The sequence below is a fragment of the Taudactylus pleione genome, unplaced genomic scaffold (assembly GCF_031769625.1).
Source record: "Taudactylus pleione unplaced genomic scaffold, aTauple2 ptg000019l, whole genome shotgun sequence".
Lineage (NCBI taxonomy): Eukaryota > Metazoa > Chordata > Amphibia > Anura > Myobatrachidae > Taudactylus > Taudactylus pleione.
The window spans coordinates 32282502-32309219 of record NW_028284421.1 but is presented as its reverse complement, the minus strand read 5'-3'; the positions used below and the strand labels follow the sequence as shown (position 1 = coordinate 32309219).

The 26718-nt window shown below is 41.3% G+C and overlaps 1 protein-coding gene across 12 annotated transcripts in view; it reads left to right on the top strand.

Moving 5' to 3' along the window:
• Positions 1 to 26718, top strand: part of HERC1 (HECT and RLD domain containing E3 ubiquitin protein ligase family member 1) — a 305583-nt gene that overhangs the window by 98587 nt on the left and 180278 nt on the right. For 11 of the 12 annotated variants that reach the window (XM_088446526.1, XM_088446582.1, XM_088446592.1 and 8 more), the window contains exons 23-29: positions 1403 to 1574; positions 4032 to 4356; positions 4582 to 4702; positions 11898 to 11946; positions 13059 to 13321; positions 16561 to 16779; positions 17290 to 17410. In XM_088446526.1, the coding sequence (XP_088302652.1) occupies positions 1403 to 1574; positions 4032 to 4356; positions 4582 to 4702; positions 11898 to 11946; positions 13059 to 13321; positions 16561 to 16779; positions 17290 to 17410 (1270 nt within the window). The remainder of the gene's footprint in view (positions 1 to 1402; positions 1575 to 4031; positions 4357 to 4581; positions 4703 to 11897; positions 11947 to 13058; positions 13322 to 16560; positions 16780 to 17289; positions 17411 to 26718) is intronic. The other variant, XM_088446573.1, reaches the window with a different exon arrangement.

Here is a 26718-nt window from a genome sequence, read left to right as displayed (position 1 = left end):
TAGCACCCATTTTCAGCTACCCCAAAGTTGCTGGAACTAGCTACTTTCTGCAAAAAAAACCTGCTAAATGCTATTCTTTATCCACTTGTGCAAAGACACTAATTAGCAGCTAATGAGAGCATTTAAGTACCCCAAATACCTTCAGCAGGGCTAATCGGGGGCATCTACATTGATCCCCAATGTTAGTGCATCTTTTGGGGGGTGTCAGGCTGATTTTTCCCAAATCTGACAGCACTTTTCGCCTGTTTGCGTTTTGCCTGTTAAGCGTAGATGCACGCGAAACTTTTCCGCTGGTAAAACCAGTGATGATGGCGAAAACTCCAGCATGCAAAAAGCTGCCGACTTCTCGCACTTAATTGAATACAGGCCTAAGTCTCATCTCAACGAATAAGAGGTTAAACTACAGATGTGTCCTTATGCTCAGCTCGCCAGGTCCCATGAGACTCTGCTAGCGCCGGGCTTCTTTTTTGTGCCTTGTTTCCCCGAACATGCTACTAGGATGCATCATCAGACTGATCTGATTAATTTGATATGCGACGCTGTATATCTGTGTGCAAACTGAGTCTCTGATTCTGTATAAAAAGTGTTACAATATAGCGCTGCAGCTTTTTTCATTCCAAGTTCTGTTGTGGTTCATATACAAACTCAGATGCACATAGATATACTGTCGCATATCAAATTAATATCAAATTAATCAACACAGTTTGCATCGCTACTTTGACGCATTTTTGCCAAAAACTTATTCCCGATACTTGTAGACTATCACAGGAGCAGGCAGCTCATTCATGCCAGGCAAGTCGCGCTGCATGGCATATTGAGGCTAGATATATGAGGACACCTCTGTAGATGTCATTTTTTAGGCTTATATTGTAGATTAATAGAGAAGCTTTATAAAAGCAAGGGTGTACAGCATGTGGCATTTGCAAAAATCACACAAATCCAGATATTCTCTAACCAAAGATCCACTACAAGACGATAGTGAAATAGAGAAACATGCACAAATCATAGCAACCAGTTTTCTAAACAATAACTTATTTATTACGCTGGCTAAAATGCATTTCAACACTTGTGGATATTGTCTGTTACATTATTATTTACCAAATAAGCATATTTAATATCATTTTGGGGTATATAGATTTTCTTTAACCTTTGTTACGTCCTCTGCGCCATCCTTTGTTCTTATTTATCCAGCTCAGGATGTACACTCTGTAGCCACCCTCCCTGCCCTGATAATTTGTTCTCGTTCCATCACCGTATTTTCTTGACTCAGCTTTTTATCGTTAGACACAGTAAACACCCTCTCCTAAAGAAAACAAAACAAATTCTTTGTGGAGCATCTGATAGAGCTTTTTTTTTTTGTAATGTTTGGTTGATGCTCATCACTGCTGTTACACTCTGCCAGGTATCAGAAAACCAAGAATCTGCAGATTTGGGCTCCCAAGAGAATTCTTTTACTAGAACCATAGATGAGGAAGCTGAATTAGAGGAGCAAGCAGAGAGAGAGCGAGAAGAGGGCCATCCTGAGCAGGAAGAAGAGGAGGAGGACCGTGAAAATGAGCTACTTACTGCTGGAAGTGAGTATTCTATTATCTCTGGATACACTGTAAGCAATATACAATTGTACTTGCTACCTCTTTACATTTTCAGGAACAGTCTGGTTGTTCCGTTTGAGTGCAAGATATGTATGGATAATTCCTGCAGTTTTTCTCTCATCCAATGGGGGACACTGGCACTGTGGGGTATAGGTGGAGCTGCAGGAATCTGGGCAACAAAGAGTTAACTTCTTTGGGATCAGCACAGGCTCCTCCTCCCCTATACCCCACCTGATGCCCTGGAAGCTTGTTTGTTTTTGGTTTCTCAAAGTAGAGGACACGCTCCAGCCCCTGAAAACTTATTTTTTTTCTTCCTGGCTCTGAGCTGTCGGTGGTGAGTGTTACACATGCTACCGCTGATTGCTCCATCACTCTCCTCTGGCGGCCGGCGCGCTGACAACAGCGTCCGTGTCACTGGCCACCTCCTCCATACAGGTGCAAGGGAGCAACCATGGTTGGACATGGGGGACGGTAAGCCGCTTTCCACACTGTGCGGAGCCTGTCTTTATAGCGGCTATCACCGCCAGCGGTTCCTGGCAGCAGGTGCACAGTCGTTTCTATACTAACGCTAGACCACCAGGCATGCAGCTGCAACAGGGACACAATTAACGGCAGGTCCCTGGGGTTGGCCAGGCAGGGGTTGAGCTTTTCCCGGTTCTCTCCACCCCCCACCATTTGGCTGGTTTCTGTCCTGGACTCTTCTCCTCCCAGACTCTAAGCAGCCATATTGCCTCACAGCACTGTCTGCCTGCGCGGCGAAAGGTCCTCCTGCCTCTCCTATATCTCAGTCTTGCAGTGCCAAGGTTTTGTAATCACCATCCTCCCCTATTACTGCTGGTTCCTGAGAATACTGGGGGTGATGTAAGAAGCGTCGAAGCGGTATCGGCGCAAGTTATATGTGCTAATACAGCTTCTCCCCCATGTATGATTGGGGGGCTGGGCGGTAAATGACAGGGTCGCTATCAGTGCTGCTATCTACAAGATAGTAGCGCCAATAGCCTGGGAAATGTATGAATGGTCAGTTGACCTGACCGTTCTGCCCGCTGCAGCTGTCGCTATCGACAGCTACAGCCTGGCGATGCCCTATCCACACAGCGGGGGCTGCTGGCTCCAGGGCTGCACGCGGGATCTCGCGATACTTGCAAGATCCCGTGCATGCTCAGTGGAACCGGCCGGGACAGAGACACCGCGCATCAGTTCTAGGCTGATGCGCTGTGTACTCAGGGATCGCCGGAGGGTGGAATGTTCTTACATCTCATTGTTAGTGCTTCCTGCTTTGCCTCTGTAAAGAGGCAAAGCAGGAAGCGATATAGCGGCACTTAACGAGCCGCTATAATACATCTCCAAATGCTGCACAGTAAGAAGTCTCTTTTAAAAATAGAAGTGTTAGTCTATTTTTAGCAATTAACAAAATGCAAAGTGAATGAACAGAAGAGAAATCTAAATCAAATCAATATTTGGTGTGACCACCCTTTTGTCTTCAAAACAGCATCAATTCTTTTAGGTACACTTGCACAAAGTCAGGGTTTTTGTAGGATTATAGTCAGGTGTATGATTAATCAATCATACCAAACAGATGGTGGTGATCATTTTTATATGTAGGTTGAAACACAGCCATTAACTGAAACAGAAACAGCTCTGTAGGAGGCTTAAAACTGGGTAAGCATCAGCCAAACTCTGCTACAAAGGTGAAGTTATGGAAGAACGTTTTCATGTCAAGGTCATACACCATGGCAAGACTGAGCACAGCAACAAGACACAAGGTAGTTATATTGCATCAGCAAGGTCTGTCCCAGGCAAAGATTTCAAGGCTGACTGGGGCAGCTTTTTTCCACACCTGCCTAAAACTTTTGCACACTTTCGTGTGTGTGTGTGTGTGTATGTGTATGTGTATGTGTATGTATGTATACTTAGCCGGCACTCACCATACCAGTATGTTTGTCCGGTCTGACTTGACTCGCTGACTCATCAACGCCCAGCCCAAACCCCTGGACCTGGAAACATTAAAAAATCCGGGAGTATATTCCTTCCATGACGTAGGCACCCACCAAGTAGGGAGTTTTCGAAATTTGACTATTAAGGGGGTGAAAAGGGTAAAAGGTTTCCTCCCCCTGTGCAATGCCAACTGTCTCATCGTGGCTGTAGCACAGATCAATATTCAAACACCAACTGTCACCCCAAGTGCTGCCAAACATCACTGGTAGTTGGTGTGCCTCCCCTAATGTTTGCCAATTTTGTTTAAAATTGTTCACTGGGAGCTATACTTTGACAGGAGAGACATTAACTAGCCTAAAATCATTATGTGACTAGAGCAGTATAAATTCTACGGTTTTCATTTCCAAATAGTCCATGTGGTAGTTAAAATCTTTCCAGGGCACTGATGTTACTGTTCTCCTGTCCTAAGCTCCCCTCCTGTCTCTCTTGTGTTGCACCTTACAGAAATATTTCAATGTTTCCTATCAGCCCGTGAGGTGGCGCGCAGACGGGAGCGGGACAGAGTGAGTCTAGGCTCAGGCGGGGGCTCTGGCCCAGGTACTAGAGTGGAAGAACAACCCCAGCAGCTGGTACAGGGAAGAAGGGACAGTGGGCATCTAGCAGAGGGTCAGGACCTGTACACCGCAGCATGCAACTCCGTCATCCATCGCTGTGCCCTACTTCTTCTTGGAGTCTGCCCTGTACTTGATCATCCTGAGACACCAACAGAGGACAGACCCCAACAGATTTCATCAGGGGGAACCCATGAGGCTACTGCAGCTATGACAAGGTAGGTAGCAGTTTAGAATGAATACTGTATTATATTATATGGCAATGAAAGAATGTGTGAAAATACAAAACAGCACAAGAAAACTGTAAATTTTCTGAGTGAATTTTACACTCCCTAAATACATGCATGCTACTCAGTCTAATAGCAGGTATCTTTCAGCATCATGTTTATTCTATCTCATTCTTCTTATTCTGCATTTTTTATTTTTTTATATACCTACAATAGGAGTGAAAGTCTAACAGCAGAAAGGAGATTGGTTAATTCACATCCCAACTACAGACTTATTAAATCCAGGAGTGAGTCTGATCTCTCTCAGCCTGAATCTGATGAGGAGGGGTATGTCCTGGTAAGTGCATGCATTATGCTGTATAGTTTCACATTGCTGTTTTTTTTTTTTTTTTCTTAAAACCATGTGGTGAATTACATTGTCTGTTGCTTTGGAGTATGCAATAAGGAATGTCTGAGCTAGTTCTGACCCTTCTATTAAGTTCTCCAAGAGATGCTTTGAGAACCGTAAAACAATAGCGGCTATCTGACTGTAGTCCCAGTCTTCTTGCAGTAACGGTGCATACACACGGTCAGATATTCCTTCAGATTTGAACAATAACTATTTTAAAAATCGTTCATATCTAAAAGAAAATCTGACTTGTGTCCCTGCAACGATGAACGATGCGCGTTCTGTGTTAGCAGTCCGATTTGGGCGATTCCATTCATTTTAATAGTCAAAAATCGTTCAATCGTTCATCTGACATATCTGACCGTGTATATATACACAAAGAAGAAATACAGGTGCACAACTCCAAATTAACTGATTATATATAAATAAATACATTTTGCAGTAAATACAATAGAGGTATTTGGCATAATCTTGGCCAAGCTTATGGGCCTGCCCACCATATCCGGGTAACCTCTTGTCGGGCAGGTCCCTAACATACTAAGGCCCAAATCCAGAGCGCAGGACACCCCCAAACTAGCCCAGCCAATCCTTAGTATGTTAGGGACCTGCCCGACAAGAGGTTCCCGGATATGGTGGGCAGGCCCATAATCTTGGCCAAGATTATGCCAAATACTTCTATTGTATTTACTGCAAAATGTATTTATTTATATATAATCAGTTAATTTGGAGTTGTGCACCTGTATTTCTCCTTTGTGTATATATCAATGGTCTCCACAGGTAGCACCTCCAATTATATATATATGTCCAGAATGTGCAGTCTGAGATCTATTTTCTTTGTAAACTAATTAGTGCATTGATTTGCACACCTGGGAAGCCTGAGCCACTTCCCACTCAGACTAGCACTTCTACTACATTGGTTACAGCATGGAGTCTGGCAATGTAATATGCACACCAGTCAGAGGCACAATAATAGGTAAGTCCTGCTAATATTTAGACTGTGTAGTGCAGCTTTGGTTCATTTTTGGGGTGTGGGTCCCCCTAGATTGCTTTGCTGATCTGCTTCAGGGCACCGCAGTATAACACATTTTCCTTTAACACATTTTAATACTTCATTGTCTGTTTCCTTTATATATATGTATTTCACTTTTTTATTTTTATGCTTTATATGCGGCCAGCGGCCAGCGGCTGCTCTTAACACTTCACTTTCTTATTAGAGCGGTGCTTTGGGGTGGATTGGCTGGGCTAGTTTGGGGGTGTCCTGCGCTCTGGATTTGGGCCTTAGTATGTTAGGGACCTGCCCGACAGGAGGTTACCCGGATATGGTGGGCAGGCCCATAAGCTTGGCCAAGATTATGCCAAATACCTCTATTGTATTTACTGCAAAATGTATTTATTTATATATAATCAGTTAATTTGGAGTTGTGCACCTGTATTTCTTCTTTGTGTATATATCAATGGTCTCCACAGGTAGCACCTCCAATTATATATATACATGTCCAGAATGTGCAGTCTGAGATCTATTTTCTTTATATCTGACCGTGTGTTTGTACCTTAAGCTTTATAAATCCCTTTTACTTTTTTTGACCTTTATGTGAACTACACACAGATTCTGTTTTTACTTTTCTTTTTGTTTTTGTAAACAAGTGAAGTGACAACAGATTTTGGATATTTTGTAAAGCTCTTTGTTTGCTAATATTGATTTTAGTTCTCTCCCGTACCTATTACATAATTCATCTGGTGCATTTTTTGTTTTTGTTTCTTTGTATTGTTTTGTAAGGCTTCTTATAATGAACTCTTCTTATGGTAACCAATGAAGTCTGTTTGACAATCTGCTAGACAAAACTCCAGGCAACTATTGGACTGTCAGAGATTTTTCTTCCTTAATTATTGAATCCTAATGGTTATAAACTCACCTTCTGTATTAAAACTTAAAAACAGAACTCCTTTTAGGTGCACCCTTAAAGTTCTACTAAACGGTCTAGTCTCTCGTATATATAGAAGATCTGTCTAATCAGAATGTGATGGGTAGGCAGTGAAGCAGTGCAGGAATTTTGTTGTACATATTTGGTTTTAGCTGAATGAGCTAAGTGGTGAAATAAGGGGGCGGTAAATGGTATGGAAGTAAAGTACACAGGGTCTGATCTACTGAGAGAGTGTAGAAAAGTATATTTAGATGGATGGATATGAATGATATTCACAAAATTAAAAGCTGAAGCACTCGCACAGCTGTGGGATGCATGAAACAATCAGTGGAGGTACTGCGGACGTTTCCTCCTCTTATTGCCTACTAGCTCCCTAGGTGGGATCACCTCTAGTGGTAATTCAGTCACTGCTACTGACGATAGGGACTCTATTCCTCCGGAGTCAGCAACTCGTGCTCGAGATTGGGGGTTGGTTTCCAAACACTAGGCAGGGGTATGATCTTGGGGTCACGTTCCTTATGGACGGTAGCACCATCTTCCTCATTGTTCTAAGCCTTTCAAAAGTTAGAAACAACAGCACCAACACCTTAATCTCTGCAGGTTATTCTCTGAACTTTTTTTCCGATGAAGAGTATATAGCCAAGGTTTGACCTGGAACGGGGACAAAGGAAATATTTTTTTTTACATTTAGTCCAGGTGCTACTCTATTGACCTGTCAGGTTTTTACTTTATTGTGCAGAATGTGAGCCCTGCTAACCGGTTGAGGGCTCCACTAGAATGGTTGAACTAGCTAGAGTGAGGTGGTTTGGCCCTACTGGGGTGGTGTGGTGCTTCCTTACCTGCTTTTCATCTGTAATTCCCTGCCAGGGTCTCCCCTGCCTGCTCTTTTCAGATATAGAGGATGTAATGATTGTCCCTTGCGTGGGTGATCTACTGATCTAGCTGAGGTTGCAAACTTTCTGCATTCTCTTTGGGAGTTGGCCCAGATTTTGGAGCTTCACAGTTGGATCATCGACTAAAGGAGATCTACCTCGCTCTTTCCCAGCTAATAATCCTCCTGGGATTTCTGTTTCATACCCTTCAGCATATCATCTATGATTTGGGATGTCCTTGTTAGCTCGCATACAGCTGTCTGTTCTCTATTTGGATGACAGTATCTTGTTTTCCTCCTGGGGTCAGTGCAATTTGCATAATTTCATTTAATGATCTTCCAGTTTGTACTAGCTTTGTAATGGACTAGGGAGCTCATTCAGAGCCGCTCGCAAGCGGCTCGGTGGTGCCCCACTGCTCACGTGCCGCGTTTGGCGTGCGCAAGCCCCATCCAGCGACTGCAGCTCAGCCGCTGCGGGGCTCGCTACAAGACTGGGCAGCTGTCGATGGTGAGTGACAGCTTGCCCCGTTTTGTAGGCGGGGAGGGGGGGAACGCCTGGCGTTTGTGGGAGGCCCTACTGACTTCACTAGTGATGTCAGTAGTGGACTTCCTGCTCTATTAGAGCAAGGAGTCCTCTCGGCCTTGCGGTAGCCGAGACCCTACCACAGTGTCTTGGCTCAAGGCCGATGGTCGAGATTATCGCGACGGCCTCCTGCCCGCTCGCACAAGCTGTGGGAGGTCTCCCACAGCTTAGCGAGCGGCCAGAGATATACATTTTTTTTTTAAAAACACGCCCATCAGACCCTGGGAGCTGCCTCCGGCAGCGAGCGGGTCTGAATCAGGGCCTAGGTCTCACAATCTCCTCACTAATACCTCTTTTACACCAAAGTGCCAGGTCTGATCCGGGAGTTGGAACACTGTTCCAATCCGGATCAGGCCCAGCACAGAAACCTTTCATATTGCGGCGCCGACCCAGAATATTACAGAGTCTGCGCCGTTCACACCGGAGCCGGGTCTGCAGTGACCCAACTCTTCTGGCATTGCATTGGAGATGACGTCATCTCCATGCGCCACTGAAGCCGGCCAATCAGGCAGCATGCAGCACGAACCAGGTCATCGTAACCTGGATTGCTCAGTTTACACTGCTGGGTGGCACGGGAACGACCCGTGGCCAATACTGCAAAATACAGAGTTTGATCCCCGGGTGGATCCATTTACACTGACGAAAATCCCAGATTGATACGCATCAACCTGGGATTTTTATGTCTGTGTAAAAGGGGTATAACTGGCTTTTCAGTCTGTCCTAAGGTGCATCCATCCCTCCACTTGTAGCTGTGGGGCGATAACCTTACCATGGTTCAACCAGTCTGCCTCTTGCAGTGGAAGACAGTTACCAGTATGCCAGCCTTCAACTTAGTGATCCATTGCTCTTTAGTCCTGGTTATATGGCCTTTGGATACTGCTTTCAATGCACCATATATCAGGTCGGTTTTCAATGCACTTGTCTGAGGATTCCTTTGATGGGGATGGACAATATCACCTCCGACAATTCCACAGTGGTATCTTATCTCGTTCGCCCTGGGTAATTGTTCTAACTCAGGAAAATCATCCAGCAAATACATCCGTTGTGCTCTTTCAATACTTCCGTGGTTGCTCAGGTATGGAAAAATAGGGGATTCTGCTAACACCAGCTTGGTCTTAAGAGGTTGTGGTACACAGATATTCTTATCATTCTACATGGAACATCATGGTGCCTGCCTCATGACCCGATCTCTTAAACCAGGCCCACTTTTTTTTTCACCACAGTATCTCAACTGGCTTTATTGGTGTGGCTGTTCTAGCTATGATTGTTGTGAGCTTATGGTCTCGCTGATAGTGATCACGCTTAGGGAAAGGAAACTTGTTTTTGCAAAGGTTGACAGAGTTTGGAAGATGTATATTTTGTGGTTTGAATTTAAAGTTCCCTGGTTATTGCAGGAATGTCTGGAAGGGGATGCTTTAAATTCTGCTCTTTAAAGCTTTAGTTTCAAGCATCTAATTTTTTTTTTTTTTTTTTCAGAGCACATTTTATTAACAGTTACTTGTATAGTGCCAGCTTATTCCATTGTGCTTTACTATTGACACTCATACCTGAATTGTAGACCTCCCTTAAGAACATGATGCATATGCTCCCTTCGTACATCATTCCCCTTCCCCCATCCCCATATCTTCTTGGGACCATTTATTGTTAACCTTGCAGCACACTTTTCAAATTTGCTAGGTAATATGCCTGCCTGGAAAATGGTCTACCTGTTCACTGTCTAGACAGTTAGGAAAAGATCAGAGCTGGGCGCTCTGTCTTGTAGGTATCCCATGATGACAGGGCTGTTCATAGAACCAAGCCTTCCTTTCACCCCAAGGTGGTCCATCTTATTTGATGGTCCAGCCTTAGACCAGGATATATCTCCAGAGAAAGAGGGCTCTTAGTTCCTCAGTGCTCTTACAATTTCTCAAAAGCAGTGTCCATAGGTCAGGATTTGCAAAGGATAGAAAGATCTGTGGTCCTTTTACTATGTCCTCTTAAGTGGTTGACCTGGATTTCAACAGGCCGTCATCAGGTGGATTACTTTAACCAGCTTTGGGATGTCCCCAGTGTATCCAGGGTCCCCAAAGGATGAATAAGAAATTAGAATTTTTGTACTTTAAATATTTTTCCTAAAAATCTTGTGGTGGACACTGAATGTCTTCCAATTATACTTTGGGTTTTTTTGTTCTCTTGTTTTCCTTATTATGTTTGCGGCTCTCATTAGGGAACTTTGTTTTCCCCCTTCCCTCTTGTTCAGACCTGTTTTTAAAATAAAAATGGTAGATAACAAAAGAAATTGCAGAGCTAGAATGGCAAAGGTAATACTAAAGAATTTGGGCAATTCTTTAGTGGCAGTCTGAACCCAAAATGTTAGTTCTTTCATCTTCATGTATATATCTATCTATCTATGTATGTTTGTGTAAACCATTTACTTGCCTCCTCTCACCTTTCCTCTGATCTTACTGAATATGTTGGTTTGCTAATTTTTAAAACTGGTTTATTTCCCTTTTGTCATTACCTTTCTGTTTATTGCTCCAAAACATTACCATAACTCGTGTTTTGGAACATAGCAAACATGCAGATGTGTCCTCATAAATCTAGCCTCAATACGCCGTGCTGCCCGACTTGCCTGGCATGAGTGAGCTGCCATGTCACATGCTACTCTGCTAGCCCCGGGCGTCTTTTTTTTTTTTTTTTTAAGCCAAATTTGATATGTGACACTTGTATATCTGTGTGCACCTGAGACTGTATATGAAGCACAATGGAACTTGGAATGAAAAAAGCAGTGGCCGCTACATTGTAGCACTTTGTATACAAGGTATATTTACTAAAGTGCAGGTTTTTAGAAGTGGAGATGTTGCCCATAGCAACCAATCACATTCTATTTAACATTTGTCTAGCACCTTCTAGAAGATAATAGCTAAAATCTGTTGCCATGGACAACATCTCCACTTCTAAAAACCCGCACTTTAGTAAATATACCCCAGAGAATCAGTTGCACACAGATATACAAGTACCGCATATCAACTTAATCAGCACAGTGCTGGTGCGTCAAAGTCACATCCCATTGCGACTGGTGCTAGCACAGTCTCATGGGAACTGGCGCGCTGAGAGGGGCTTTTTAGTGTGACTGTAGCAAGTATGTGTAAGGACACATCTGTATGGCATTCACTCCATAAAACCTGGTATAATATTTTTTTGCATATGTACATATGCGCTGTGAGGGCCTTTTTAGTGCGACTGCAGCAAGAATGTTTAAGGACACATCTGTTTGATCTGTATGACAGTCACTCCATTAAACGTGACAGATTTTTTTTTTGCATATGTACATATGAAACATAATTTGGGGATATTGATTCCAAAGAGGGATACACAATACCTATTTGTTCAATGCCTTTGATAGACAGACAGATAGCGATGCATGTTATACAACGATACGTACTTCCTTTTAGCAGAAAAGTAAATACATTGGGAGTATTGTCTCCTTTATGATATTCTCCTTCCTCACCCCACAGGAGCATTTCCTTATAAAACTTAGCAAATCTGTGAGCTTTGGGTGTTACAGCAAAGTGTCATACTTGTGGTTAAAACATTAAAACATTTACTTTTAACTATACTCTTCCAGCATTGATGTCAGTCAGTACATACTTAAAAAATGCGTTAGTAACAATCACCACTGGAGGGTAGTACTGCACTGGCGCAATATCCTGATTGCATTATGAGATCAAGGTCAAAAAAGCAAAATGTAACTATTTTTTTTTTTTTTTTTCAAAACATTCCTTTCAGAGTGCAAGACAGAACACAGACTCTGACCTTGCATCCCACAGAAAACGTGGTAAGATTTATTTTTTCCAGTTATACTGTAGCAGTATAAAAGTATATATTTTTTTGTGTATGTTCAATTAACTTTTGTTACTACCTTCACCCACATGGGACTAATTTTCCCGTTTGCATATTCATGTGTGACGGCTACAATGAATGTATTAGTTGTAATAAAATTGAAAATGATTAAAGCAAGCATTTTTGATTAGTCAAAGAATATCTGAAGTGACAGCATTATTTTCTGTTTTAGACTGAGTGGTTTTACGTTATTTTCAACATCCGGGAATAGAGTTGTATAAATAGATATGAACCATTTTCAGTTTTAAGTATTACTGGCCTTTGTTAGGTATGGACACACAGAAAGTGTATAAGGGAAAGCTCCTTTTTCTACTGTAAGTTAATGCCAGCACAGTTAGGTCAGACAGATACGGAACCTATTTCTATAGCTGCGTAAGAAACGATCAGCTGGACTTTCCCTTTCCTCTCTGTGTCTCCTTTATAAAAACCTTTTTGTTTTTTCTGCTGATATCCGGCTGTTAGTCCACTTGTCCCCCCTCGGCTTGTTGAGCCCCAGGAAAAAGAAGATCGCCAAGCAAGTACTTAACGGCATGTTCTCCTTTTTCTCCTCGTCTACTTGCTTCCTACCAGCCAGCTATTGCCTTTCATATTAAAGTTATTCATTGTATGAGCTCACTGTGCTTTGGCTTGCAAAATGAGGCATTCATTTGGTCATCCACTACATTAGCACATGCTATGGGAGCATTGGTGCTAAAGAGCTGAGCTATAAGTTCATATTATTTCCAGAAGGTAGTGAAAGTGCTGTCTAGTATAAGGATGATGAGTATGTACTTGTATCTGATGTCACAGACTGGCTAAGATTTTCTTTTGTCATTCCTTAATTGGTTTAAAGTAATTGTTCATGTCTTAATTTACCTTGATCATCAGCTAAATTTGTGAGACCTGGCAAAGTCCCTGAGGGTCATGCTAAGTGTAAGTTACCTCTACAGTAGACATACTCAATGTCATTATACTTAAAAGCCTACTTACTGGACTTTGCACTTCATGTAAACATGTAATCTCTAAAGCCTTAGGCCTCCCTGAATGCAATCTCCTTTATTCCTGCAGTTTCCCCATCTGAGCCCCCCACCATCGATTCATGGGCCCGTCTGAAGCACAATCGGGATTGGTTGTGTGCCTTATCTTGTGGTTTTGATACAGATGCAGAACATGGCAAAGCTCTTGGAGTGTATACATTGATTGAGAATGTTCTAAGCTTCGTAAGTGGAGATGTAGGCAGCTCTCCAGGGTTTAAGGAGCCAGAAGAAGGCATGTCCAGCTCTCCACAGGCCTGTATCATTGCAATGGAACAGCAGCAACTACGTGCTGAGGTATTAGAGTCACTACAATTCTTATTGTTGGTTGTATTTATAAAAGTATTTTAAAGTGTGATGTTTTTCTAAATCAAAGGTGGATCTCCTAAAATAGAAATATCCAGATCTATAAAGTTATGTTTCAAACCTGGTGGTTGATAAATATGAAACAAATTTGTGAGTATAGTGAATGCATCATAGGGGGGTGTAGTCACAGTAAGGCATAAGTAGTCCCAATAAGAGAATGGCTGCTAAGCGATACATAAAATAAATTCACCTGTGCAGCCCTGAATCAGACTGGTATGTAGCTGGGTATTTCCGTGACCTATTGCTCAAATATACTGTGACCAAATGGACTTACCCTGCCCATAAGCTGACATCAGTAACTCCTCATCACTACTGCTGCTTTGCCAAACCAGCCACTCAAGGACCGCAAGTGTAAATTGTATCCTGCCTTAGTACCCCCAGTTGTAGGAAGTTATGGATACCAACAGCAGGTTCATGCTGGGTGTTGTCTGTAACTGCTGCAGCACCACTCTTATGGTTACACTAGCTGGAGACTCCTGATATTCCTTTTGAATCATGACTGAAGGGTATAGAACATAAGGGTGAGCTCTTGTATGTAGATCATAGGAACATAACACAAACAAGTATTTACCATGAACAGAACAGGGTCTTAGTTGTATTGCTGTCTATTTCTCAGATTTAATGCTTACATGTACTGTTACACAGCAGTACTTGAAGTTAGTTTGAAAAGTAGAACATCTTCCCTATCTTCCATAATAATTTTCACATGACATGTTGGAGGGCAGTAAAGATGTCCCCCGTCTCTTTAACAATCCAAGCTGATACCTACATTTAGAATAAGGCATCATCCCTGAACATGGCTTGCTTTTTACATTATGCCTTTTTTCAAGGGAATATTTTTGCTCCAACTGCTCAACTCCCTCCTAGCTGGGTGCCACAAAAGTTTAGGCCAGGAGATTTGGTATACAGGGCTGTTTAAAAAAAGGATTCCAACTTAGAGCACTCTGGAACTAGTTCTAAGAGGGGTATTCATTATGAAACGTTAACTTCACTGTCGAAGTTAACGTTTCATATCGGAGTTTTTACCTGCTTTAAAGTGTCGGGCGCGCTCCCGCTTATACCCGTATTCAATATAAAAATAACGAAAACGGGAAACTCCGAAGTTGGATTTGCGTAAAGTTAAGAATTTTTCCTTAAAAAAATTGTAAGACCCCCTAAAGTAGTAAAAACATGGGGGAACACTATGGGTACCCCCGTTTTAGCCTTTAATTGAAAGTCGGGGATTTAAATAGCCGCAGCAGGTGTTTTTTTCCCGACATTGAAGAAGTGATGCAGAAGAGCACTTAGGTTATTTTTTTCATTTTTTTAAGTGGTCCCATCAAATTTGGGGTACATGAAAATGGGTACTAGCATATTTTTATGTCCCTAAAGTAAGTTTTTAAAAATTCTGCATTTGTGCACCTGCCGCTATAAATCTATTCTAGAAAACACCTGCCGCATACTTGCAGAATAACCCTGAACCTATTTCCCTATTCTTAAACAATTTTTTCCCATTTTTTTTTTCACCCCAATTTTTTAATTATTTTTTTGGGGTGTCCCTATTTTTTTTTTTTTTTTTACTTTTTTTGACAGTTTATTTTAAAATGTCATTCCCAGGGGTGCAGGCTATTTTTTTTAAGCCTGCACCCCTAAACCCCAATTCTGCACTTTTTTTTTGACACCTATTCAATGGTGAAAAGTTATCCCCGTTTTTTTTCAAAGACTTTTCAAAACTGCGATAAGTCTTTGAAATTGAATACGGTGTAAAAGTCAGACCTGCGATAATGACGTCAAAAGTGCGATATTAACGCAAAAACGATGTTATCGCTCCCATATTGAATACCCCTGTTAGGCTTGTAATGAAGAGAAATTTGGACAACAGGTAATTCAGAGGATGTGCTAAGTTGACCCCTAAGTTAGTATACCTTTTTTTTTTTTTTTTATATAGCCCTGGACTTCAAAGCTACTGTTTTTGCTCCTCTAACTTTAAAAAGTCAATAAACCTTTAGGGTTCATGTGAATTTGTTACAGTGTACCTAAATACCATTCTTGTTCTGCTTCTCTGCGGTCTTCAAATTCAGGACCATAGCAAAGAGTCCCTCTGGCACCACTGATGTTGAGAGGGTCCCATCACAGGGACATTCTCTCATGAACTTTACGCAACTGCATTAATGGTATACTGGACCCTAAAATTATCTTTTATACCTATATGGAACAATAAATAAGCAATATAGGCCCTCATTCAGAGCCGTACGCTCTGAGCAGAGCGCACGCTCTGAATGAGGGCCGCCCTCCATGAAAATGGAGCGTCCTCCTGGACGCTCGTATAGCTGTGGGTCACCACCCACAGGCTATACGAGCGTGCAGTTTGATGGCCGCGATGGTTGTGACCATCGCGACCATCGAAACTGCGAGCCGGAGCCTGCGGTTGAGGTTTTCAACCGCAAGCTCCGGAGTGATTTTGGCTCTATCAGACGCCTCCCGTCAGAAGCCGGCCCACTGACATCACTAGTGATGTCAGTGGGCCGGCTTCTGACGGGAGGCGTTCCCGTGGCAACGCCCCCGTCAGGGAGGCACGCCCCCGGCACGCCTTCCAAAGGGGGCGTGCTGTCAATCAACATCGACAGCACCCCCCCTTTGATCAGACACAACGAGCGAAGGACTTTCCTTCGCTCGTCGCGTCTGGCGCATGCGCACGACGGAGCTCCCTCCGTCGTGCGCATGCTCAGTGCACACCATCGACCCACTTGCGAGCGGACAGCCGCTTGCGAGTGGGTCTGAATCAGGCCCATAGTTTAGTTGTGGGCATGAATGTATCAAAGTGTGGTAGTCCTGTATGGAACAAACATTGATCTTTAAAATAACATCAGCATTGGTGACCAGCAAAATCTGTCTTACCTCTTTGTGTAGATAAAATGTTTATAATGGCCCTGTTTCTGTAATGTACCTTTTCATTGCTGTAGGAAAACTTTGTTTGCGTATTTTAGATTTGTTTTATTTCCTTTGCAAATACTAATGGTATAACAGGAAATACAGAAGCACTCAGGCGTTAGGATTTTTGAAATATTTGTAGTATTCTATCAAATGCTTCTATAAATATGGAATTTTTATTTCATATCACAACAACGTTGCAAACATCTATTAAGCATTCTTCATATAGGATGAACGTGAAGTGTCTTTTCTTTTCATAGTTGCGTCTGGAAGCCTTACACCAGATCCTTGTGCTGCTGTCTGGAATGGAGGAGAAGGGAAATGTCCAAACTCTGAGCAGCCGACAAACATCCACCACCTTCCAGTCCTCCTCTCTGCTCACCTCTGTTAGGCTGCAGTTTCTTGCCGGATGTTTTGGATTGGGCACTGTGGGCCATTCAGGCACCAAAGGAGAAAGTGTCCATCTGCATCATTACCAGGTAAAGGTAGAGAATTTGGGACTTTGCAGTAAAAGTTCAGTGTGGCTCAACCATAAGTGGAAGAAATGTTCAAACTTTTATATTTTCTTAAAATACTGGATTTCATTTATATAGCCCAAAAAGTGTTATGAATGTTTTACTTGTGGAAGAACAATTGAATGTTAATAATGTGACTAGGAATACATGACAAGGGCCTATTTACCTACCATATATGAGATGGCAGAAATCTTTTGCATGATTTTGAAATGACCGAATAGGACTATCTAGCTTTCTATTTCTTACATGTGCTGGACGGTCTACAACACAAGTCATGTTTGCTTCATTTTTCATAATAATGCAATAGATGGTTTAGAAATATTGTGCTTAACCTTAAATTGCATATATGTATACTAGACAATGAGACTTATTTTCTTTTGAAAATTTTGACATTTATAGCAGTAACAATACTTACTAAACTTGAGATATGTGCACTTAATTGCAATTGCATTTATTCATTTGATTTTTAAATAGGATGGAATACGTGCATCAAAGCGGAGCATTCAGACTGAGATTCAGAAAGCTGTGCACAAAATATACCAGCAGATGTCTGCCACCCTAGACAGAGCTCTGCAGACCAATAAACACCATGTTGGTGAGTAGAAAAGTCTCCTTATTCAAGATGCAGACTTTGCAACAGTGTATGGATGACAGATGCTCATTATTATCAGTAGTCTAAACTTACAGATGGGCCCAGCTAGTTTGTTGCTCATAGCACGCCTTTCAGGCCTCCTGGAACGTTACGTGACGGGTGTACTGTGCCGTATCGTGGTATTCTACAATGAAAGATAAGCCATGGCATGTAATACACTGCTTAGCCTCTGGGTGGCGAGTGCTCCACTGATAACATTTGGACTGCGGTGGGATGTTGAGAGAAATGCTTTGAGTTCAGTAGAGTTTTTAAAAGTATTGAACCTGACATGATCTCTCTTTATGAAAAACTTGCCACCTGTTATGTGTACAATACAATGTCTACTATATAGCAGAAATGCGAAGTGGTGGGATGTCGAGAGAAATGTTTTGAGCCTAAGGTCACAGGAGTGCTGTGTGACTCGGTAGCGTCTTTTACCCTAAAATGCGCCTTATTAGCACAAGCAGCTTCTGCTGATTAAAATGATATGCAGCATGCCTATGTTCTGTAAGCGAGTGCGGGTGTATCTGCAAGCAAATCACTATTTTACAGTGTTACAGTAGCTGTTAGTGTAACGTATTGTTTCGCGTGCAGATACACCCGCACTGGCTCACAGAACATAGGCATGCTGCTGCTTGCTGCATATCATTTTAATCAGCAGAAGCTGCTTGTGCTATCAATTCGATTCACTGTATGATTCAGACCCATTTGGAGGTAAAAAGTTGCATAAAAGGCGCTCGCGTTACTTAGTCACGCCATAGCATGGCGCGACTAGAAGGCCTGTTTAACGTGCAAGGAGGCTGGATGTAAGAGGACCCATTTGTATATGTATTTGTATAAATAACAGAATTCACACACCACCAAATGATTTATTTTTAATCCAGCAGTGAAGATTTAAAAACTAAAGAAAGGAAAAAAAAACTAAACTCTCCTTCCATGATTCGAACCCGGGAAACCCAAGGTGCAGACTTTAACCACTAACCCACACACACTAGCCATGTTGAGAGCTGCACCTGTCGTGTATGTGATGTGAAGTGTACAAATTAAACCAGGCAATGTGTACAATGTCAATAGCGGGCAGTGTTATAGTCGCTGATGCTGTAACGTAGCGTTTCACATGCAGATACACCCGCACTGGCTCACAGAACATAGGCATGCCGCATATCATTTTAATCAGCATAAGCTGCTTGTGCAATTAATTTGCATCACTGTGTGATTCAGACGCATTTGAAGGTAAAAACGCATAAAAGATTCTTGCGCTACCGAGTCATCTCTTATTAGTACAGTACATGCAAACACATTCAGCACGTCTAAGTGAAAGCTGTGCGTTTCTGTGACCCCTGTCTGAGCCCATGAGAAAAAAAAAAAAAAAAAAATATATATATATATATATATATATTTTTTTTTAGCAGTACAGGACTTACAAAAATACTGTACTGTTATTATTTAATACTTTTACACATTCTTCTATAGCACTGATTCCATGACCAAAAAGCTATACTGTAGTGTACCGAATCACAGCTTCTGTCAGTCAATCATCGAGGGGTGATGCAGAAAATGCATTAGAAATCTGACGCATGCGCTGTGTAGTTTAGGAAAAGTGACAATGGAACAATGTTCAGGGGAACTCTTAGAAGGCTTGCAGTCATAGAGACCAAGGTTGGAGTTAGTGACCTTAGTGGAAGATATCTGGGAGGTATGTTTGGGGTATACAGCACTGAATACTGGTCAAAATAGAGTAAGAATTTTAGCTTTGAAAGTCTCACCTTGCCAAGCACTATGGCTCTCAAGGCTTGGGAGGCAGTGGACACCTTCAAAAAAGACTCTGGAGTCCTTATCTTATTCCTTTGATACCATTTTGGCTTTGAGCTACAGTAGATATGGTTATTAACTAGCTAATTGGCAGAAAGAGTTAATTCTTACTGGAATCTTCCAAAAGTGCATCGTTCTCGATTTTTGGTCCCTTTTGTTTCTCTGGTAAAGTGAAAAGATCAGGTGTTGAGATGGCAGTTTTCCACTCCTTGTAGCAGTAAAGCTGTATACAGGCTTGGTCTGCGAAAAAAAGAGTTGGCAACGTCGTTCAGACATACTGTCTGTACACACTGGCTGACGTACACACAATATATCGGATGTTCAATTGAACGGCCGATATATTGGCCAGTGTATGTAGTCAGGAAGCCGGCGGTCGAAATGCCTACCCCCGGCTTCCCGACTGTCAAATCCCAGCATGGGACTAATGATAGGCGTCGAAACCCCGACGCCTATCATTATCCACCCGCCGAAATCCTGACAACCGGCATACCGAACGAAGGTAAGCCGGGTGTCGGAACCTCTTAGCCGCGGTGGGCGGGGTTAAGGCACCCCCGGGGGGAGATTAGAGTTAGGCACCCCCCCCCCTCCCCCGGGAGGGTTAGGTTTAGGGAGCGAGGTGGGGGGTTAGGTTTAGGTACTCCTGAGGGGAGGTTAGGCACTAGGGAGGAGGTTAGGGTTAGACATCCCTAAGGGAGGGTTAGGGGACGGGAAATGGATAGGGATAGCCTACTTACCGCCGCTGTTGGGATCTTCACCCATCGGGCTGCCGGCGCCGGGATTTCAACCGCGTCCGGCGGTCATATATACCGATTCCATTGACCAGAGTGTACAGTACACAACATTGGTCAAGGCAGAGTCTCTGTCTTTTGCTTTGGGTGAATTGCCAAGAAATACATTTTGGTCTCTATTCAGTGGCAGTCTCTATTGATTTTAGCTTTACATAATCTTGTATGGTGTCTTTTGGCTCTCGGATGGATGGCAGTGCATTCTGACAATTAAAGCTTTCCATTTTGGATGGTTCGCTTTGCATTTTGATCATACTTCTCTCAAATTTGGACTGTTTGTACCATCCAGACAACAGAGTGGAACTGGGCAATTGTGCTAAAAGTAATGAGCTCCAGCTTCCGGTTGTGGTGAGGATGTGGTGAGACGCTTCAGCGCTCAGCTCCGTTACCACCCAGCTTCACACGGCGTGCACGGCTGTTTATCAGCCTCCATCGGAGAACAAACGCTTACCTCACTAAGCGGAGACACTTGTCCGGTGTATGGAAAAATATTTCCCCCCACAGATGCCCAGACGACACCAGACTCAGAAAGCTGAGAAGCTGCGCTCAGAATCCAAGATGGCGGCCGCGCCTGAATCGCTGGCGTCTCAGACGGAGTTGAGCAGTGTTATGTCTCAGTCTGATACTCAGCCTTCCCCAGCACTACTGCCTAATACAGCCACAGTGAGTACTCCAATCACCTATGACACTATGGTGAAAGCCATACAAGACACTATGAAACCCTTAATGCAGGAGCAAACTGCACACTTTACACAGGCAATCAAAGATATTAAGAATCAAGTACAGCAGCTTTCCACCAGAGTGGAATCCTCTGAGTGTAGATTGGGGGAGATTTATCAAGATGTATATACTTTGAAAGGTTCTGTCTCTCAAACTACTAAAATACAAAACCAGATTATTAATAAAATTGATGATCTGGAAAATAGATCCAGGAGAAACAACTTGAGAATACTAGGCCTGCCAGAAACCCTTAAAGGGGCTGAGCTATATTCTTTTCTTCAATCAACACTCCCTGAGTTACTGAAAATCTCTGACTCCTACCCTAAGATCATTGTGGAACGTGCACATAGAGTTGGTCCAATCCGAGATCATTCAAATCCTAGGCCACGGGTAGTGATTTTTCGCTGCTTAAATTATGCACATAAAGATGCACTATGGCTAGCATCTAGGAAAACCAGAAATTTATTGTGGAATGATAGCAGACTCCTCATTTTCCAAGATTTTTCTATTGAAGTTACTAAGGCGCGTAAAGCCTTTTCCCCGGTGTGTACTCGACTTATCAAAATAAGCCGCAAGTTTGCGTTAATATTCCCTGCACGTTTAAGAATCTACAGTGGTTCCTCGTTTATTGATTTTACAAGAGCTATGGATGCAGAGGCATATTTGGATGAAGAACAGACCGCAGAAGAGGCAAATGAATCCCATAATGACTACTCGTGATCTCCCTACAATCTCGCATGTTATTTCATACCTCACCTCGCTTTTACTTGTGACGACGGTGGCGGATGTCACCTCCATTTTGCTCTCTGGGACTCTAGTCAATTCATGACATCAGACACCGGTTTAGATTATATTGTTATATGGTTATATTAATATTCTATGTTTCGTTCAAAGCATCTGTCATATGACACAATTTAATAGAATACTTTCTTTATTATGCTCCTACATTTTCAGAACATAATTTGTAATGTTTCTGACATTACCGCTATTGATAATGCTATTTGTCTTCAATGTTCTCTCATAACACTTAATATTCTTATATATTGAGTTTAAAAGTGAAGTTGGATGTGGTTTAGGAGCGGATGTCGCAGAGTTTGTTATAACTTAGTCTAATAACTTACTTATTTGCTCTTATACTGGAAGTTATATATATATATCTACATAATTCTAATGTGGTTTCCTCTGTTCGAGACCATATTCTTATCATTTTTCTTTTTCTTTCAAAACTTACATTTTTTTTTTATTATTATGATCACCATCTTGGTAGTTCTGTGTGATAATGATTTTTCTTTTTTTTATAACAGTCATGTACTTCCATGGAAATTAATGTACCGTGAGTTCAATTTAATTATGCCTTGGTATTTTCAATGTCACAAATTAAAGTAGGAACTTTAAATGTAGGAGGCATCCACTCACCTATCAAGAGAAAAAGAATCTTGACATATCTAAATAAATTAAAAATAGATATTATATGCTTACAGGAGACCCATTTGTTAGATATTGAAATTCGTAAACTCGGTATGCTGAGGTGGTCAGTGGTTGCCTCAGCTCCTTACTCGACAAAATCAAGAGGGGTGGTGATTTTAGCACAACGACACCTTAATGTTCAACTACAAAATTCGTACAGTGATCCGTCAGGTAGATTAGTAATTGCCGATATGAAAATAAATGATACCCCCATTGTTTTGTGTAATATCTATGCCCCGAATGTATATGATAAAACTTTTGTGATGTCCCTATTGACAAAACTGTTCCCTTATTCTTCCTCTTCTCTGATTATATGTGGAGATTTTAATGTAGTTTCCTCCGCAAAACTAGATAGAAAATCACAGTCCAGACGTTGCACACAGACACCAAAATTTGGTATTCCGTATATAAATGAACAACTTAACCTTATTGATATATGGCGGGCTAAGCACCCAATTGATAAAGAATACACATGTTTGTCTGCGGCACATGGATCCTTATCCAGATTAGATTATATTTTAGTCTCAGATCATTTATTTACACGGATTAATACGACAGAGATAGAACCCATTTCTATATCGGACCATGCCTTGGTATGGTTTTCGTTGTCTATGGCTGCTGACTTGGGGTCGCATAGACAATGGAGATTTCCGTCATACTTAACACAATCTCTTAAATTTAGAAGTAAAATAGAAACTTTTTGGGAAGAATACAAGATTAATAACTCAACTCACGAATCAGAAGACCCACTTCTGTTCTGGCAGGCCTCCAAATCTGTACTACGAGGAAATATATTATCATACACTGCTTACACAAAAAAAGAATTCTCTAAATCTTACATGGCGGCTCAGAGAGACCTGACAGAGGCCTACCAAAAATACAAAGACACCCCTTCTACCATTCATAAGGCTGACTACCTCCAGAGAAAAACACAGTTTGAAGAAATTCTTAATCAGTTAGGTGATCGATCCTTATTCAATAGAGACTTCCAATTTCACAAATTAGGTAACAAATCAGGACGACTGCTATCCAACTTAATACGGGGCTCACTTCCTTCCACCACCATCAAACACATAACTAAACCTAATGGTACTATCACTTCAGTTAGCTCACAAATTTTATCAGTCTTCTCCTCATTTTATGAATCTTTATATACCCAAAAATCTTACGATGATAAAAATCAAACTTCTTTTTGGTCCAATATTAATATACCAAAACTACCTGATACTTTGGCAGAAAAATTGCTTTTACCAATCACAGTGGAGGAAATTCAGAATGCCATTAAAGCTTTAAAACCAGGGAAAGCACCTGGGCCTGATGGGCTTACAGGTGATTATTACAAAATTTTAGAACCAAAGATTATAAATATACTTGTTAATGTGTTTAATATTATATTGAACGATAAAATTATACCTAAATATTTTAATGCTGCTCTGATCAAATTACTTCCTAAACCGGGAAGAGACCCTACTTTACCAGGGTCATATAGACCGATTTCTCTGTTAAATACGGCTTACAAATTATTCACTAAAATATTGGCAGAGCGTATTAAAATTTTAATGCCACAACTAATTCATAAAGACCAATCTGGCTTTATTTGGCAACGTCATTCAGTGACTAATATTCGTAAAGTACTGTCTGCAATTCACTACATAAAACTTCATAATCCAGAGACTCCCAGTGTTCTTATTTCACTGGACGCCGAGAAGGCGTTCGACCTAGTATCATGGGTCCACCTATTTGACACAATGACAAGATTTGGCTTCCCTAATGAATTTGTTAATATTCTTAAATCCCTATACTCAAACTCATCTTCCCAAATTCTATGCAATGGATTTTTATCCTCCCCTTTCCCGATTCTTTGTGGAACACGTCAGGGATGTCCATTATCACCACTGCTATTTGCCTTAGCATTAGAACCCCTGGCGGTGGCCTTACGACAATCCAAATTATTCAGTGGTATCAAAATTGGACATTTAGAATTAAAAGTCAGTCTTTTTGCAGATGACATGATGTTACTTATTTCCAACCCATCACAATCCATTCCAAACATTTTAGATATCATTTCTGAGTTCGGGTCTTTCGCTGGTTATAAAATTAATGTTGATAAATCGGAGATTCTTACGGTCTCGGGATGCTCAACCCACAATCCCTTACCCTCACCCCTTTCTATATTCAAACGTGCTAACTCAAAACTGAAATATTTGGGTACCTTTATAACGTCAGACCTGAAACATCTATATACAAGCAATTTCACACCATTACTTAAAAAAATGTTCCATCTCTTAGACCTCTGGAAAAGCCTCCCCCTTTCCCTGTTGGGGCGAATTGCTTTAATAAAAAGTATAATTATCCATAAAATAACATATATCATACAGATGTTACCCATATCACTTAACAAAACAGACCTTACATCCTGCACTCAAGCATTCACCAAATTTATCTGGCAGGGAAAAAAGGCCAGAATAAATATGAATAAATTATACCTTCCACGAGCAGACGGAGGGTTGGGTTTCCCAAATCTAAAAATTTTCTCGCAGACAATTTTTTTCAGATATATATCAGATTGGCTGCTTGACAGAGATCTATACACTGACATCTCTATAGACAAGGCTATATTAGCCCCTTTCTCACCAGCAGCATTACTACACTCTCCCCGTTCATTAATTCCTCGAGATATACTCCACAATCCTTTGTTTTTCGATACATACAATGCCTGGTTATTTATTAACCGTAAACTTAATAGAAACTTCAGTAGCTCTCATTACACTACATTTTGGGGAAATCCAGCTTTCACACCTGCCTTGGAAAATATCAGATTTTTACAATGGAGAGACAAAGGAATAATGAAAATAAAAGATATTTTTGATCCTGGAGGAAATCTGAGATCTTTTGGTGATCTTCGAATAGCTTTCGATTTACCTCACGCCCAATTTTTTATGTATTTACAGGCCCGACATTTTGCAAACTCCCTTCCTTCGTTAGGGTCTCTTGATGACTCCACAGACATCTTATCTGATTTACTTGTCTTTATTAAAAGTAACACATACCATACCAGACTTCTCTATGGAGACTTACTAGACAGAGATGTGAGGAAGATATGGAGGGTCACCAATGCTAGATGGGCATCAGATATGGCATGCAACCCAGAATCCTTGGATGTATTATCACGATTTGATTCCACCATGAAATACGCCCAATCGGCTCTTCTTCAGGAAGTCCACTTTAAATTTATAAATAGGGCATATATAACACAACAACAACGCAAACACATGGTTCAGGATGAATCTGGAGTCTGTCCTAAATGTCATCATTATCCAGCTACTTATTACCATAACTTTTGGGAATGTCCAAAGATTAGACTATTTTGGAATAAGATTGTGGCATATATTAACGTATTGTTTTCTATTAATGTTCATCCTGATCCTCTGGCACTCCTCTTTGTTATATTCTCGAATTGGGATCTAGGTCCCAATAAACGGGACATTATTCCCCTCCTTACAGTTATATTAACGGTAGCAAAAAAGATTATATTAAAAAAATGGATCTCTAAAAATTCTCCATTTCTTACTCAACTTAAGTCATGGCTATTAAAACTATTATATTTCGATAGGAGATCCACACTGCCTAATATAGAGAAAGGAGTTAAAACTTTCTATAAAAAATGGTCCTATTTTATAGACCAACTAGACAATCATACACAACATTCGATTTTAAAATTGTTTGAAGGTACCGAATGGTATGTAATAAGACAACTTATTAGCTCTTCTTAAGGATTACTGTGGTAGTGTATGCCGCAGTGATGCATTTTCTGGTCACATTAGCTTTTTTTCTTTCTTTTTTTTTTTTTCTGATTTCTGGAATGGTGATATTTTGCCTACTTTATATATCTCTTGTGTTTTATGTTTTATATTTTATTTGTCAAGATAGGATGCCCATATGGATACATGTGACAATTCATACACTCTTGATAAAAATTAAATGTACAATAGATAATAGGAATATGTGACTGTTCTTCTTCTTTTTCTTCTTTTTCTTCTATTATTATTTTAATTCCTACTGTAATGCAAGGAAAAAAAGAAAATTATATATTATATTGTCTGTATAACTATGTCCTGGTCAACCATTAATAAAGAGATTTACAAAAAAAAAAAAAAGTAATGAGCTCCAGGACAGGGGACCTGCCCGTAATTCACTGTTGGTTTCCAGGATCTATGGTCTCCAGTGCAAAATAATGGTCTAAAGTTACCAGTGATGATAAAGGATACAGTTCAGGGTCACTTTCTGTTTACGGTGACAACCCATATGAATTAGACAACTGCACTTCTGACATACTTCCAACATATGGGAGGCACACAAAGCTACCTTGCAATGTAGAGAACTAGAGGAATCATACGCTGGACAGAACTAAATGTTTCTGTGGTATCCAGGGTTAGAGAATTAGGAGGCTGATTACCTCAGCAGACGCCCTACACCACGGAGAGTGTT